The 18405-nt window shown below is 41.3% G+C and overlaps 1 protein-coding gene across 1 annotated transcript in view; it reads right to left on the bottom strand.

Moving 5' to 3' along the window:
- Positions 1-2814: 2814 nt before the first annotated feature.
- Rab10 (RAB10, member RAS oncogene family) overlaps positions 2815-18405 on the bottom strand; it is a 56778-nt gene continuing 41187 nt past the window's right edge. The window contains exons 3-6 of the mRNA XM_021179750.2: positions 13418-13556; positions 8699-8788; positions 8042-8143; positions 2815-5272 (exon numbers count right to left, since the gene is read on the bottom strand). Of these exons, the coding sequence (XP_021035409.1) occupies positions 5189-5272; positions 8042-8143; positions 8699-8788; positions 13418-13556 (415 nt within the window). The 3' untranslated portion in view covers positions 2815-5188. The remainder of the gene's footprint in view (positions 5273-8041; positions 8144-8698; positions 8789-13417; positions 13557-18405) is intronic.

An 18405-nucleotide genomic window follows, 5' to 3' on the forward strand; every position in this document is an offset into this window, starting at 1 on the left:
TCTTAACCAGATGTTATTAGCACAGAGCAGAACCCTCAAGTGTTACAGATTAACTGTCTTGTGTACCCCCATTGTTAAAACACTTGCCTTCCTTGAATAACGTTCTTCTGTGTACCTTCTATGTGAAACTACTTTTGTTATAACTATTACCCATTTTAGTATGTGAGTTGTGCATGTCAAAATACATAAAAGTAATGAAATACAGTGTATCAAACGTTCTTCCATTGTGCTGAACAATCTTGTTTTCTTCTTAGAACCCCATTTATAACGAAATTTCCTAAGTTTACCATTACCATGTGCATTAACAGGAAAAGAACACTTTGTTACTAGCACAGATTAGAACACTCAGGCATTCGCAATTCACATTGTTCACATTGTTTTGTGACACAACTTTGTTAAAACATTTGTCTTCCAGGTAGAACGCTCTTTTGTGTAGGGTCCGTGTTAAATACTCTTCTTTCAACTCTTATGCATTGTACAGTTTTATGTGAAATGTGCGAGTCAAAATACGTCACAGTTATGTCATACAGTGTAGCCTACTAAAGGAAGGAGCATTCGACTGACAACATTGTTACCGCATTTAGAAAATCACACGGATTGTGCCAAACATTCGTGTTTTCTTAACGAGATGTTCAAAGCACAGAGTAAAACACTCAGGCATTTCAGATTAACACTGTTTTGTGTACCCCTGTTGTTAAAACGCTTGCCTTCTTCGAATAACACTTTTTTTGTACCTTATATGTGAAAATACTTTTCTTATAACTATTACGCATTGCTAGAAACCTCACCCTTCCAATTGGTCCCCAGCAAAGTATGCTTCTGCTTGTGTCTCTCTCCTCTACAAGTCACCCTGGACTACTAGTGTGAGTCCGCCCACAAAGCTGGCACACACCACATCTCTTCCCCCTTTGGAGCCATTTTTACCACTACTACCCACTACCAACTTTCTGGAGGTGGCTTTAGAAACCCACTAAAAGACCTAAAACCACAGCTTTACTTTCTGCCACAAGATGACTTAGAGAAAACAATAACCCAATAAAACTAGGTGACAAACACTGGAAGTTCCTACACCTAAGTAGGGTTTTAAGACCCTCTGCTGATTCACCAATCCAGCAACCTTTGGCCACCATTTTAGTCAGGGTCCACTCAATTATTTTTCTTTAAAAAAGGTTTATTTTTGTATAGGAATACACTGTACTGATGATTGTGAGCCATCAGTGGTTGCTGAGAATTGAACTCAGGACCTCTGCTCTCTCTGGTCCTGCTTGCTCCGGCCCAAAGATTTATTATTATATGTAAGTACAGTGTAGCTGTCTTCAGACACACCAAAAGAGGGTGTCAGATCTCATTACGGATGGTTGTGAGCCACCATGTGGTTGCTAGGATTTGAACTCAGGACCTTCAGTAGAGCAGTCAGTGCTCTTAACTGCTGAGACATCTCTCCAGCCCAGTCCATTCAATTCTTGATGACCTGTGCAATCCATATTCCTTATCCAAACCACACAGGTTTTTTTGTTTGTTATTGTGGGAGTTGTTGTGTTTGTGTGTGGGGACAGGGAGAAGTGGAGTAGTTTTATTAAATCTGTCTTAAGAAAGCAGGCCCAAGCTAGCCTCCTGCCTCAGCACCCCAGCTCCTGGGATTACATGTGTGAGCCACCACGCCAGGCCTAGACATGCTTTCCTCAGACTGCTCTCACCACTGTGAATCCCCACTGCCTATCAATCCATGTAGTTGGTCTTCTCATCAAAGCGAAGACCATGTTCTTTTACAATGCCCATCTCTCTCTCTCTCGGCACAGTCTTGTCAGTCTCCGTGTGTTATGTATATATACCCAATGTATATGCTTCCTTTTGGAAACTCCACAAAACTACTTAACTTGTCCTAGTAACTCAGCACTTACCTACAACTTAGCTACCTGGCTCTTCTTGAATAAACTCCTAGTTAATAAGCTTAAGAAAAAACTACTAAGACAGGGTCTCTTACATGTAGGCTTGAAACTTGCAATGTAGAGCAGACTGACCTCAAATTCAGAGACCCGTCTGCCTCTGATGAGCCGATATCCAGCAATTACTTTTTGATACTGGCTCTTGACACTGACAGTCCAGCCTGCCCTAAACTTCACATAAACAGGCTAGCCTTTCATTCCTGATTCTCCTGCCCATACCTTCCAAGTGGTAGCTATCAGATTACTTCCTGAGACAGTGGGTTTATGAACAGAGACCATATCCTTTTTTTCTTACACCAATTTCAAAGGGACAACCATAGGCTGTCAACTCTAGACATCACCAGGATTATGTGGGTTCAGGGAGAAAGGACAGAGCAGCACTGAAAACACTCAGGTGACCTAGAAACATGAAACATCCCTATACCACTCTCCTGTGAAGATAAGCAGCTCGACTCTCTTTACTGACCAGGCCTCTTAACATGGGGTTAAGCACTGCTTTTTGCCAATACTCATGGCAAGGCCAAATCATGGTTCATGAGACTAGCAATACTGTTTTCAAGTAAGAGGACAGCACCATCTGAGCATCATTGCACCATCATTCGGGACTGAGAACCCTGAGACCTGGGAGCCCTGGGCCCATCAGTGAACCCAGTTTCTCTTGGTTCACTGAACTCGTGTGAATGGGAGAGGGCTTGGTGGTCTTCCTGTATGAGGACATGCTTGCTCCTCGTGGTTTCTTCCAAGTGCTGATACTGACAAAGTATTTGCCCTTCTCTCTACTGTGCTTCACAGGATACCCTCCTATACTGTTGTCAGAAGCAACCCTCCATCTCCAACTCCAAAAATAAATGAAAACCAAACCACACAGTTGGAAATCAGGTTTGTTTTTATATGAACAGAAGTAGACCATCTAGAAATATTTCAGTTTATTTAAATTGTTAAGTAGAGTATGAAACCGAATTTGTAGCTAGTACCAGAGAATGGACTGAACTGTCGATGTTTAATGAGAACAGCTCCTACACAGGATCCCAAGAGACTTACAGAAAGGGGACAAAGCCCTAATAGTAAGCAAATAAAACTCAGGTTTCAAACAGATTATACAAAAATTGACTTATACTCCATTTCCCTTTTGGTGGGTTTTTTTTTGATTTTTGTTTTTTGGTTTTGTTTTTGATATTCAGAAAGTGCAGATTTAACAAAGGTAGCCTTATCCTTTCTCTGTACAATGCCGATTATAATTATGCAACAACAAAGCTGTCAGTCTGTTAGCCAAAATCCCAGTGTGTATCTCCAAACCTTAAGTCACTGAATTAAGGGTTAAAAAAAGTTTAAAGAGGTGGCTACCACATTCCAGATAGAAGGAAGCAACACAAACAGCAAAGATAACAACAGGAGGTTTAACCTACAACTTCAAAAGCTTACACATCGCATTTTTCATAGTGGAAAATCAGGGGTTATTTGGCAATGCTGCTTTTTACTAGTAAACAATGATAAAGTCAAGTGAAGGAAAAAGCCCTAAGAACCACCAGTGAGGCATGTAAAATTGTCTTTGGGGCACTATCTGAAAAATCCATGGGTTCTTTTAGCAGATATGTCCCTATATTGTTTATGTGAGCCAAGAGGTCATTAAAATGCATGTCACAGAAATCTTCTCAATGGTAGCTGCTGTCCTAAACTCAGCCTCTGCTTGAAATGAATCATGCTATTCACAATTATTTCCACAAAGGTATCATCTTAGGATGCTAGCAGCATAGGGAACTTAGCCTACCCTATCCTAATGAGAAGCAATGAAGCCAAACTAGAAAGGGGAGAGAAGGGCGGGTCAGACAGAGCCAGAGTGCTCAGCTTTCCACAAGAAGCCTTTTGCTGTCCTTTTTCTTTTTAAAAATATTCATGGTAACAGAAGTTTTCTGAGAGGATGTAAAGATAGGACTTGAAATTAATAATATTATAATGCATTTCTACATCTTACAGTAAAGACAACTTAATACCAAATGTGTTTGTCGGAGGCCAAAATCTCAATACATTTGACAAACGCTACTAAGACCCACTCCTCCTTGCTCTTTACGGTATTTTTAAAACCAGTCTTTCCTGGGCTGCCGAACTGCCAGAGGAGTTGGCATAATGGAGACTAGTCAAATCCAGGGTAGGAGGTTTACTCTAGGAAAGTGAATAGGATATATACCTAATTAGAAAGACAAGCCACAACACCCTCCAAACACTAGTGCATGCAATTAACTCTTCCATTTCATAAACTCCATGGATAGACAGGAAGGGGTGGGGGACAGAAGGCCAACAGCGGGGCAGGTTTGGGGAGAGAGTAAATGAGGGGCTGACCCAAATTAACTGACAGTTAATAGGCAGTTAGAATTTATCTTTCTGTTTACTTAGCAAGGTAAATCAGTGCTGTATGTTAAACTTGACAAACTTTTCATCTTTAAATAACTCATACCAGGAATAGTAGGGGCAAACAAAGCAGCATGCAGAAAGATGAGACGCAGGGACAGAGTGGCCCAAGGACCTGGTGGTGGGAATCAGTTTAAATATCAAGGCCACTGGGAATGAGAATGGAAATCAAATATCACTTGTGCATTACCCTCTGTCCTCAGTTAACTACCGTGAAAGATACAGCCAAGCAAACCACAAGCATCTGGACGAGTTTATGCTGGGATGAAACGTCTCCTGCTCATGCCTCCACCGAAACAAAAGGAAACCAAAGAAGGTCCTTTCCACATAAGGCACAGGACAAAATTAACCCACATACAGTTTCAAGGCGAAAATGAGTGTTTTCCTGGCTTTTGTTTCTTTGCTATCACATCTACAGATTATAGGGATCAAGCACATTATTCATGACAGAAAATCCCACTGTTGTACAAAATAAAATTGTTAATTCTAACTTTTATTCTTATACAATTTGCAGAATAGTTGAAATGATTGCTCTAGTTTAATGTTGATAAGAACTGGACTATAATACAACTGAAGTGCAGGGCTGAGTGAGCAAGTAAATCTCAAAATGAACTCACAGACATGATTTCTCTATACATTTTTGTTTGTTTGTTTGTTTAAAGAAAATTATAATAGTCCGCAAGCAGTCACAGATGAAAGAACAAATAAAATAGGTGGATTGAATAGTTAAGATGAGGAACAAAAATATCTGTTTAGAGTTAAAAATGGACAGAGTGTTTTATTTTGCAGCAAGAAGAGAACGGATGGTGGATGGCAGCAGATGGACAGGAGAGCGCTCAGCAGCACTTGCTCTTCCAGCCCGTCACGCCTCCTCCACTGCTGATATCTACGTTTTCACTGTTGGGTTCTTTTACAGGGGTCTGCAACAACACAAGGAAGCAAGCAACCCGTGAGAAAACACTGGCATGGATGAAAACAGACTCACTGGAAAGACACAAAGCAATGTCAGGTTACACAACAAAAGGCAATTACAGTCATATGAGGGGGTGTTCGAAAAGTCGTAATTTGAAAACTGTTTTTGGTTGTCCTTTAGTTGGCCTCCTCTGTAAAGTGTGACAGACATCTCCTGGCAACACTTAAAGTATCTCAAACCATCATTGCCCTGACCTATGAGTTCTCAGAACAGAAGGACTACTGAACCAGCCGTGGTAGCACATGCTTGTGATCCTACAACTCAGAAGACAGAAGAAGAATTCTAGGTCAGCCTGGGCTAGACAGACAGCAAGACTCTTGTTTTGTTTTGAAAGGCTGGTGAGGTAGTTCAGCGGGTTAACTGCCTGGCGCTAAGCCTAGTGACGTGAGTTTGTGTGCTGTGGAGCTTCTGCAAACCCTGCCCCTGCCAAATAAAAACTCGTAATTTATAACTCACAAAAAGCCATTGTTAGGCCATGTCTTATATTAGAGACCCCAAGGGCCTTGCTCTGCTCAGATATTTGCCTTTTCAGACTGGTCTGTATCACTGTACCAAATCTTTAAAAAGGGCAATCTCAACCACGCGTAGGCGGAAGGGGAGGGGACAAAAATGAGTTACCTAATTCCTGTGGGCAAGAGACCTAGGACACACCAAAATATGAATTGTTTGACGCTCAGGTGGGGGGGGGGGATTTCTCCTCTGTATCACTCTACACTTGTCCAACATTATTCTGAACATGAATCTGAGAATATCACAAATAGAACTGAAAGGGTACAGTGACCACACAACCTGTCATGGACAAAACTTAAAAGGCCTTTGGTAGAACAAGGAGAAAAGAACAATGCTCTGAAAACCCTCAAAGCCCTCAGAAAGCCTGGTAAACCTGAAGTGAGACTCCTGTTTGGCCTATTCTGGTTGCCTCAAGATAGACCTGTCCCTGTAAATGTTAGGGAACAGGGGCAGTCTACACTAACAGGATGAGGTCCCAAATACCTGTGAGCTTGCCTGATAACAGCCTTTACTCTTTAAACAGCTTTTAAGGAAAATACACAAAAAGTAAAGAGCAGCTCAAACAGGACCCATATCGAGAAAACACAACAGAAATTCACTTTCTCTAGGAACTTCTAGCTCCTGTCTTTCCCTAAATTAACTGAGATCAGCTCAGCTAGAAAAGGGGCACTAGCCCAACAGGAAAGGAAACCAGGGATTCTTTAGATGTGTGAAGATTTTTATTATTTTGAGACAGGGTCTATGTATGTAGATTTGAATGACCTGGAACTCACTATATAGACCAAGTTGGCCTTTCACAGAGATCCATATGCCTCTGTCTCCCAGGATTAAAAGTGTACACCACTATACTCAGCAGTTTTTTGATTTTAAGGAAAGGATCCCACAGTGGTACACAGGCTAACCTTGATCTCAGTATGCAGTTCTGCCTCTACCATCCCAACGGAGGAATTCAAAATGTGTGCCAATATGCTTCACTTCAAAACGTCTTTTCCATCTTCAAAACAGATTAGCTTACAAGGTAGGTTTCCATTACATTTTCATGTATAAAGGGCTATAATTTCCTTTCTTTTCTGAGATAGCATATCTTACTATATCCCCAGCTGTCATGGTACTATGCAGACTAAGCTAGCATAGAACCCAGAACCTTAGGCATACTAACCAAGTGCTCTGGCACTGACCTGATTTCTCAGCCCAATTAATACTTAAGAAGCAAAAACAGTATTTTAAAATGTTTACATAATTTAGAGATTTTAAAAAACAAAAAAACAACAACAAAAAAACCCCCTCCCTTTCCAGATCTTTCTTTGCCATACGTAACGGTGTATGTGTGTTACACTGTTTGGTACCATACACTTTTTAAATGAAACCACATGCTTTCATTTGATCTTTCATTTATTTTTTTAAATTTGAGACAGACTTCATTGGAGTCTCTCTGTAACCAAGGCTGGCCTCAGCATACAAATCAACCTGTGTCACCTGCCTAAGTGCTGGATGTGGGCATGTGTCATCACACTGGGCTCTAACCTGCTTCTCATCACTAGATATACTATAAAGAGCCTTTATGTATTTATCCACACTGAATTTCCCTCATGCTTTGAAAGCTAGAGATTGAACTTGGGATTTCCCACATACTAGACAATCACACCAGTGGTCCTCAGCCTTCCTGATGCTGGGATCCTTTAATAAGTTCCTCAGGCTGTGGTGACCCCCAGCCATAACATTTTCATTGTTACTTAATAACTGTGATTTTGCTGCTGTTATAAATATAATATAAATGTCTTGATATGCAGGATATATGATATGCAAACCTTTTGAAATGGTCATTTACCGAGCCCCCATACCCCAAGGGGTCACGACCCATAAGCTGAGAACCAATGATCTGTGCCCTCAGCCCCAATTTCACTTCTTTTTGCAGGTTTGGGCACTAACATTACACATTCAACACACATGAGGAGTTGGGGTCGGGGTGCTAGTACTGCCTGCCTACCTCAGGTTGCTACAGATACTCTAGCCATCTTACTGTATTCTTGAGGATCAGGATCTTTTAGGAACAATAGCACCAAAACTCAAGAGTTTGCATCTAGAAGGCTAGGACAGGAGAATCAAGAGTTGTAGGCCAGCCAAAGATATGTATAAAACAAAAACCACTATTACCACCAACAAAAAGACGAAATAATTTAGAAATGTTGCTGCATAAGGAACTTACCTTTCGGAGGATGTCTTCAGCTAATGTGAGGAACGCCTTTTCGATGTTTATATTTGCTTTTGCACTAGTCTCAAAAAACCTAATACCATGCTCCCTTGCAATCTAAAATAGAAGCAAAAAGAAAAAGTTATGCAACTGCCAAATGTGGGCAGACAACTGTGGCGGTAACATGTTAGAGGGAACAATTATGGAACTCTGAAAGCAGTAGTGTCAGCTAGAATGTGAAGACCATTTTAAGGAGTCAAGATCTTAAAAAGAGAGGTAGGTAATAAAAACAACCTTCTCTCTACCTCAAGAGTTCATTGAGATATACTCAATCAGGTATTCTGTCCATACTTTAGAAGCTCAGTGTGATATAGCTAATTTCTGCTTGCCACAGTCTCTTAGTTATAACTTCATAATCTTAATAACTGACATACTAAAGCTCTAAGATTAAAACAACAACTGCTGACACATATCTCTTACATGGCTTATATAAAGCACAGATGTGGCCTTCCGCCCCACGTTAGTGACATAGTGGAAAAGTCTCTCCCAGGGTAAGCTGTGTTTCATAAGTACTTTTTCTAAGATCCAGCAGGGCCGCTTAGCACATCAGCACTGCGGTCACAGCAAGCAGTCCCCTGTCTCTATCACGGAGCTCTGCCTACTCACTCGTACCTGTTCTCCTTTGCCTTTCGGTACAACTCTCTTGTCGTCCATGTCACACTTGTTCCCTAGTAGCATCCTTTCCACATCTTCATTGGCATGCTGAAACGGGAAAAATTATTACCGCTGCACACTCACATGATTGATTACTTAATATTTTCTAAAGAGACTGTATGTTTCTTACATTCATGTATTTTTCTATGTAACTGTGCATGTGGTGTGGTGTATGTGTAAGTCTGCAGGGACACAGACCCACACATGGGTACATAGACACAGAGACTTTTTTTTAAATTCTGAGACAGGGACTTGGAACCATCAACTGGCTAGACTGGCTGACCAGTGAGTGAGCCCCAGGGTTCCCTGTCTCCCAAGCCTATACATGGAGCTGGGGAGATGGCTCAGTGGTTAAGAACACTGGCTGCTCTTGCAGAGAAACCTAGGGTCAATTCCCAGAACCTACATGGCAGCTCCTAACTGTGTAACTATAGTTCCAGGGGATCTGATGCCCTCTTCTGGCCTCTACGAGTACTCCATACAGGCAGTTGGCACAGACAAGGCAGCTAAAACACTCATACTAATAAACAACAAAATCCTACTCTGCCACACCTGAGTTTTATGGTTTCTAGAAAAAAATGAATGAACCTAGTTCTCATGTGTGCCTAGCCAACACTTCAACTGCTATCTTTTTTTTTAAGATTTGTTTTTTGTTTGTTTGTTTATTACATGTAAATACATTGTAGCTGTCTTCCGACACTCCAGAAGAGGGCATCAGATCTCATTACAGATGGTTGTGAGCCACCATGTGGTTGCTGGGATTTGAACTCAGCACCTTTGGAAGAGCAGTCAGTGCTCTTAACCGCTAAGCCATCTCTCCAGCCACTAAGCTATCTTACTAGCCTTAAATTTTCCTTAAAAACCTACAAATTTTAAACTACCTAACAAAAGACATACAATCCCTAAAATTCACTCCAAATGTTAATTCCCTTCTAAAGAACTTGTCTACTTCTAAACATATTCTCTCCAAAAAGCAAGATATGGATACTATCTGAAACAGATCACTTATACATATTTAAGCTGACTAGACTATACCATGTAAATACATGCCTTAAGACAAGTTCTATAGAGCCCTTGTCATCTCTAGTAACTACACTGCTATTAGGAGATCTCAGGCATTTAATTAAAAACAAATTCAAAATCCCAGTATTCTATTCTGAAGGTGGAGGCAAGAGCCACAAGTTGCCACAAGTTCAAAGCTGTTGGTCTACATAATGGCTTTCAGGCTAGTCTGGGCTACAGAAACCTAGCTGAAAAAAAAAAACAAAAAAAAACAGAAAACAAACAAACAAGCAAAAACAAAAACCGCAACCCTCCCCCAAAAAACCACCCCTAAAACCCTAAACTGCTGATTTGAGTTTAAAGAAATCATTTAAAGAAATAATTAAATGAATTTTAACTAGGGACAGGACAAAATTTCCCAACAATGTTTAACATGGAGGCTGGATGTAGTAGTCAGTGCCTGACTCCCATCTCAGCACTCAGAAGGTGGAGACAGGTGAAACCCCTGTAAATTACAAAGTCAGCCAGGCCTACACAGTGAGAGTTTATGCGAGCGAGAACATGCACACCAGGAACTTGGGCCTGGGCCTAGCTCCCCACTGTGTGCTAGTCTGCTTTAAAGTGCTACAAAAAAGACCAATGGTGGCCAACATGCAGCAAGAACATACTTCTTATTTAGTAAAAAGTTCCTACTGATATGAGAAGGCTTTGTAGTTATGATCTTGGCTTGGCCTTTTTTCCCCAATCACTATCCCTTTTATATGAAGTAAGAGATCCGACTATACCAAAACTAAGAAAAAGGAAAGTACCTAATGAATAACTGACACTTGCTTCTCAGCACTCCTTCCCCAATTCATACAAGTCAAAACAGCACTAAAAATTCTTCATTCATGAAATTAAACCTAAGCTCAGGTGGGCAGAGCGCACTGGCGTGCAAATGAGCTGTGGTGGATTTGCAGCACCCACATGTAGCTCACACGCATCTGTGAACTCTAGTTCCAGGCACCTCAGGCACTCTTCAAACTTCTGTGGCACCAGGCACACATGGCCTGCACATACATACATCCATGCAGACAAAACCTTCATAGCTACAATACATCTAAACATGCCTGTAATCCTAACACTTGGGAGGTAGAGATAGAGGTTCAGGGATTTAGGGACAGAGAGCTGAGGCTAACCTAGGCTCCGTGAGACCCTGGCTTAAAGACCCAAACCCAAAACAAACAATTAAACAAAACCTTTTGCATACCTAAATGGCAGCATCAATACAAGAGGAAACTAGAGACAGTGTTTACTGTTGCTTGTAGCAGCCTGAGCAGTTCTTTTTAGAGACCTAAACCCAGTTAAGCTAGAGCCTTAACGGAATTTCAGCATAACCTAGGGGGGAAAAAAAGCATCTCTCATTTCTGCGCTTTCTAGAAGAAAGAAAGCTCAACAGCTAAGAACATTCACTGGTCTTCCAGAGAACACAAGTTCAGTTCCCAGCACCCACACCAGATCAAACACAATCACATCTAACTCCTGCTTCAGCGGTATCTGATACTCTCTTCTGACATTACAGAGGTAGTATTTGTTCATACAGGCACATTCATATAAGTAAAATTAAGTCTTTTAAAAAAGAGAATTTGGGGACACGTCAGTGTGAAACAGGCGTTGGTTTATTTAGATTTTTAACACGCATTTAGCATGGGTAGAAATGGGGAGCCGGAGAGGACTGTGCACTTAGTTGTTAGTATGATCTCAAGAGTCACATTTAAGCAACTATTATACATATGACTTGTGGTTTCTGTTTTTTAAAGAAAAATTCTCACTATATAGCTTTGGTGGCCTTGAACTCAGAGACATCTGCCTGCTTCTACCTCCCAAGTGCTGGGGAGGGTTAAAGGCATGCATCACACCATGCCTGGGATTTTTGGATGGCTCTTAAATTACTTTGTTCTAAGGGACCTTCCACCTGTTTCTGCCCTCTTTTTCTGTAAGTGACATCACAAGCTGGTTTCTGAAGCACCTTAGATAAGATTACAGACTTGTAAAGTAAAACCACACATCACAAGCATTGCAGAGAGAGCTAAGGCACATTTTCATTATAAATGACACTTAAGTAATAACATTTTCAGAAAATTACAAGCTAGTATCTGGGGAAGGACGAAGGCCACACGTGAAGGTCATTCATATATGCCAAGACCTTAAGCATATTATCTACAAATCCTTATTGGAGGATGTCTTAGTCAGGGTTTCTATTCCTGCACAAACATCATGACCAAGAAGCAAGTTGGGGAGGAAAGGGTTTATTCGGCTTACACTTCCATACTGCTGTTCATCACCAAAGGAAGTCAGGACTGGAACTCAAGCAGGTCAGAAAGCAGGAGCTGATGCAGAGGCCATGGAGGGATGTTCTTTACTGGCTTGCTTCCCCTGGCTTACACGGCCTGCTCTCTTATAGAACCCAAGACTACCAGTCTGGAGATGGTCCCACCCACAAGGGTCCTTTCCCCCTTGATCACTAATTGAGAAAATGCCTTACAGTTGGATCTCATGGAGGCATTTCCTCAACTGAAGCTCCTTTCTCTGTGATAACTCCAGCTGTGTCAAGTTGACACAAAAATAGCCAGTACAGAGGAGTCGGCTTTATACAGAAGAAAAAAAAAAAAAAAGGTCTCTATCTTTGTAGGCAAATCACACAGTAAACTTTACTAACTGCATTGGCATTCTTGACTCTCGAACCGGGCAGAATTTCAAGCAGACTCTGGGACATGGGGCACATTTCTCAATTCATGCCCCATTAGCCTCACTCAGTTTTCTTTCCTGCTTTACAAGTATGTTACCAAGACAGTAAGAAGGACTGAGAGATAGCTCAGTTAGGAGACTGCTTGCCTAGTGCACAGGAAGCTCTGGGATCAATCCCTAGCAGCAGATAAACTGGAAGAGGCAGAAGGATTAAAGTCATGCTCAGCAAGGTCAAGGCCAGCCTGAACTACATGAGACCTCTCAAAAGACAGCAAAAAGGCTACCCACAAAACAGGCAATACTTGCAAATCAGGTATTTATCACTGAGAATATACAGAGCTTCAAGGCAATGAAATGATTTGGTGGGTCAAGAGGTTTGCTCTGGGGCTGGAGAGATGATTCAGTGGTTAAAAGCACGGACTGTTCTTCCAAAGGTCCTGAGTTCTATTTCCAGCAACCACAAGGTGGCTCACAACCATCTGCAATGTGATCTGATGCCCTCTTCTGGTGTGTCTGAAGTCAGCTACAGTGTACTCACATATAAAAAAAAAAAAATCTAAAAAAAAAAAAAAAAAAAAAAAATGCTTGCTCTGTCAGCACGGGGACCATGAATTGGATCCCTTAAAAGCCATATAAAGGTGTAAAGAGAACACAGACTCTATGAGGTTGTCTTCTGACCGCTACATGTGTGCCCGGACAAGCAGTGTCTTAATACCTAAACATTTTAAAATGCCTGGAGCAATATGACTTTTCCATAACTTACTAATTAAAAACATTTTAATCACTCAATAAAAAAATCACTGAGAAATAATTCATTTAGAGAAAAGCATCAGGAAAACCACTGGTAATTTTTATTATCTTGAATACATAGAATTATTGAACAAATTCTGAAGAGAAACTGTTCAGATTGTTTAGGGAGAGATGGCACATGCTCCTGCTATGTCTTACCTCATCTATGTTTCTAAGCCACTTGCTGATGTTTTCAAAGCTTTTACCGTTGGTGATGTCATACACTAGCATGATGCCCATTGCTCCTCTGTAGTAGGAGGTTGTGATGGTGTGAAATCGCTCCTGGCCTGCTGTGTCCCTGAAATAACCACCAATAATTTTATTGAGTACTTTAATATCACTAAACTTCAAATAAAGAGTAAAACAGAATAGTAGTAAAAATATAGATTAAAAGTCACTATTTACCACAAAGGAGACACAGAACAAGCACTCATAACTCTTTTCTTTGAGACAGGCTGAGCTCAAACTTTAGGAAGGCTTGAACTCATATCTAATGGCAAAACCAAATCTTGACATCAGTGTTATGTTGGGGGATAGTTTTATGCACTGTGTATTGAGATGCTGATTTCTGTGCCCAGAGATGTGGCTGCACTGCCAAGCATCTCCCGTCTCAATGTTGTGTAAAAATTGTTTTCTATCACCTCTGATTGGTTAATAAAGAGCTGATCAGCCAATTGCTGGACAGAGGAAAAAGACCAGAAAGAGTGAGGATTTGCCATGGGCAGGTTGCCAGGGGAGACGTCCCAAGGACACTGATGGTGCATGAGCAGCCACGGCCAAGACTAAGATGGCAGATAAAGGGACACATGGCTGGGGTAGGCAGCCAGAGAGGGTTAGAATACATGAATATCTTCCCAGATATAGTGCTGAAGCTTATAATATATATGAGGTCTCCTAGAGCTATAATGGGTAGGGAAAAAAAAAACCCAAAACTACTTCTACAGTGTTATCTATGACAGAATCCAGATTTCACTCTTTTGCTTTTCCCTGATTTTTATATATAAATAGTTCTCTACATGCTGGGGCTGGCAACATGGGTCAGTAGCTAAGAGCAGTTGTTGCTCTTGCAGAGGACCCAGGTTCTATTTGTAGCCCACAACACCCTCTTCTAACCTCTATAGGCATCAGGAATTTATGGTGTACACACACACACACACACACACCATAATTTAAATTATATTTACTTGTTGGGCATATAGATGGGCATGTGTGCATCATGGTGTATGTGTGGAGGTAACAGAGCAACATGCAGGGGTTGGCACTTTCCTTCCACCACGTGGATCATGGGATCAAATTCAATTGTAGCTTGGTGGCAAGCACCTCTCCTCACTGAACCAGCTTCCTGGACCCTTTATTCTGTTTTAATACCCTGTGTGTCTGTGGCTTCCTCTTTATCACATTATCTTGGCCTACTTATTGCCGCTAAATAAAATGTTTTTAAATTATGTGGCTAATTCTTCTTAGTGTACTTTGTTAAAACTGCAAACTACACTGCTCTACACAATTTTACAAGAAGCTTTTGTCTATGTTTAAAACAAATACACCTCCTAGCAAACTTTTTTTACAGTGTTAAAACCTGAATTCATTGGGACTGGAAAGATGGCTCAGCTGTTTAGAGCACTGACTGCTCTCCCAGAGGTCCTGAGTTCAATTCCCAACAACCACATGGTGACTCACAACCATCTGTAATAGGATCTGATGTCCTCTTCTGGTGTGTCTGAAGAGAGCTGCAGTGAACTCATATACATAAAATAAATAAATAAATCTTTTTTTAAAAATCCTGAATTCATGGCTTTAAGTATGTCTAACAAGATTTCTACCACTGAGATATATCCCACCCACTGCTCCCCTCAGCAAACATCTATAAAGACTGTCTGTAGTCGCTGTTTCTCCATAGATCTTTGTTAATTAACTCAGAGGGGTGAACAGGGGTGTGTTTGCTAGGGATTGACCTAAGCAGGATCACACTTAGCAAAGCACATTCTCTGAGTACTGAGCTGCAGACTGTATTCCATGCCCCTCAACCGACTCTAGTCATAGTCCTCTTATTTAATCCAGAGAGACCGTGTTTCAAAAGAGCACCAATAATCTTGTCTTCAATTCAGCAGCCATTTTTTTCTCTATTATCTCAGTCACTAAGTAGGATCACAAACAGTTGACCATGTCATCTAGGATTATAGAGATTTGATTATGTATCTTAGGCTAACCTCACAATCCTCATTCCTCAGCTTCACAAATGTTGCAATTTGCAAGCATGCTCCCACCATCCAACTAAAAATGATCGTCCAGTGTTGCCCAAGGAGGTGAGAAGGGGGCAGACCCTCTGGAGGTGGAATTATAGACCACTTGTGAGCTGCCTGATAGAGGTGCTGGGAACTGAACTTAAGTCTTTTGAAAGAGCAGCAAGAACTCTTAGCTGCTGAGCCATTTCTCTGGTCCTGTGTTTGAAGTTTGGAACAAAGGCCAAACTCACGTAAAAGGTCTGAATTATTCTATACTGCTACCAGTAACAGATGAGGGTAACACACGTAGGTAGGTCCTTACCTCATGGTTACTGGTTTTTTGATGATAGCCATCCTAGAGGAGTTGAAGTGGTAGTATTGTGGTTTGGATTTATGTTTCATTTCTGTTTGTTGACAATGTTGGATATCTTAAAAGTATTGACCATGTAAACAGTTTTATAAAAATGTATTAATATCTCTTATTTTTAAAATGTATTTATGTATTTTGTGGGCACTTTGCATGCACAATGTTATTAGAAGAGGGCACTGGGAGGATTCAGCAGCAGTGACTGGCTACAGAGCTCATGAAAGCAATGCCAAGACAAGGATACCAAGATCCTGGAGGAGATAGATCCCTGAAGTCCATTCAGTTTTTCTTGTTATTATTTCTTTTTTCCATCTTCGTGTGTCTGTGTGTGCATGTGTATGTATGTATGCCCAAGGCTGATGTCAGGATCAGAGCTTGATTGCTCTCCCATATTACTCATCGCACCAGGGTCTCCTAAGCAACCTTATCGCTGCTGATACGGCTAGTCTCAATAGCCACCTTGCTTTGAGGATCTCTCCTCCACCGTTCCAGACTGGAATTACAGGCCAATGCTGCCAACCACCCAGCATTTATGTGGTTCTAGGGAATCTTAACTCTGGTCATCCTATTTGTACAGCAAAACCTTAAACACTGAGCCAGCTTTCACCCCTAAGTGTGCCAGTACAGGAGCAGATAGAATGGCACGCAGACCAGGGTCAAGACTGCCTCCACCCCAAAAATGAACTGTAACAATTGCGTTGGTCAGGATGTTGAGGGCTCCACTAGCCACTGTCAACTACAGAGTTATTCTGCTGGCCAACATGCCCATCATCCTGAGCACCCTCTGGTCTTCTGCAGGGAATTTGGTCACCGTGACTGCACTGGTAGCCTCTCTCACTCTCCACCCAGAGGGAATAGAATCGTCTCAGAACTAGTTCTCTAGTCTCATGTTAATCAGACATGCTTTGAAGCACTTTATAACTAAACACGAGAAAGTAACAAGAGAGAATCAGGAAATTGGAAATGAGAAAAACCGAGATTATCATTCAACTCCTTTGCTTTGAGTCATTTGTAGAATTTAACTGAAAACCTTGACAGCCAAGGCAAGAAGGGAGAGGAAATATTGGGCAACTCAGAACAAATTACTTTTCCCCCTAGAAGTTGAAAGGAGGGGATACTTAAGTAATTATTTTTCATAAAACTCCTTCTTGTTCTGTGCAGGAAGCAGATGCAGCTGCATGGGCCAAGATGTTTACTGCCTTGCCTGAGCATGCGCGCAGGCTGCCTGCTGGGCTAGACTATCCCTTGTGATCCGGACCTGTCAGCCTATTGGTGACCGACCTGAGCTCACGCTTTGAGGGCATGTGAATTCTGATTGGATGAGGTGGGGTGGAGCTAGATGAGGTCAGTCGGCTCGAGTTCAGGAGGTTTGTTGTTTAGCCCTTGCCCTAAGTAGAAGCTAGTTGTAGTAAGAGAAGCTGTTGTAAGGGGAGTTGTAAGAAAAGCTGCAGAAGGAGAACAAGTAAAGATGCTGTTGCATGAACCCGACTTGGTGTCCGTGTCGTTCGTGTCTCTCCGGCTCAAAGGACCTGTAGCATTCTGACTGTTAATATAAAAAAATACTAAGAATGGTAGAGGATAGGGGACTGGGAGGAGGTGAGCAGTAATCAGGGTGTAAAGTGAATGAATGAATCAATAAATTAATGAGAACAAAGGAATAATGGACATAAAACATGTGACTACAAACAGTGTGTATTACATAGTTTCTTCTTTTGGTTTTTGAAGACACAGCCTCCTCTATTCCCATTTATCCCTGCTTGTCTGCAAACCTCCACCCTCTTCCTTTTCTAGAACAGTTCCTCATATATTGATGTATTTTCCTTACTCTCTGAGGCCTTCTATCACCCCATTATTTAAAATTGTTCCTTCTTGTCTTGACCCCCAGCACCACAAAACAAAAGCCAAAAGTGCCAAAGGTCTTCCTCAACATAACAGGAACACAGGCTAAATTGGTTTGCTCTCAGGTCTTTCCTGAGGAGGTATAAACTGACCAATAATTCTACTCCTTTAGAGAAAGTTTCAAGTCTCCTACATGTAATGCAGCTGAAATGTGCCTTGGGAAAGTAGTGTCAGGACTCAGGTTAGTGTCTCACTATAGTGTAAGTAGCCTAAGAAACTTTCATTACTATAAATATCAGCAACACTTCCTGCTTCCCCATCCCTAGTCATTCACATCACAGAGTCAGCAAATTATACACATATTTCATATGACTAAATTTTCTACTAAAAAGGAACACAACACACTTAGCTAAACCTACATCATGTTATCTACAGGTTTATAATGTTAGCTATGAAATATTAACATTAAAGATACTAAAATATTAATGCTTTCCAAAGAGTAATCATCATTTTGTGTTTATAGAAATTTGTTTTAATCAACTATTCTCTGTTACTTGATTTATTAAAAACCCGTTTTCTTATTTTGGTGGGGAAGGCACATCATGCCAAGACACATATGTGGAGATCAGAGGTCAATTCTGGGGAGTCAGGTAACGCCTTTCACCATGTGCGTTCTGAGGGTCAATTCTGGGGAGTCAGGTAACGCCTTTCACCATGTG

The sequence above is a fragment of the Mus caroli genome, chromosome 12, assembly GCF_900094665.2.
Source record: "Mus caroli chromosome 12, CAROLI_EIJ_v1.1, whole genome shotgun sequence".
NCBI classification, from domain to species: domain Eukaryota; kingdom Metazoa; phylum Chordata; class Mammalia; order Rodentia; family Muridae; genus Mus; species Mus caroli.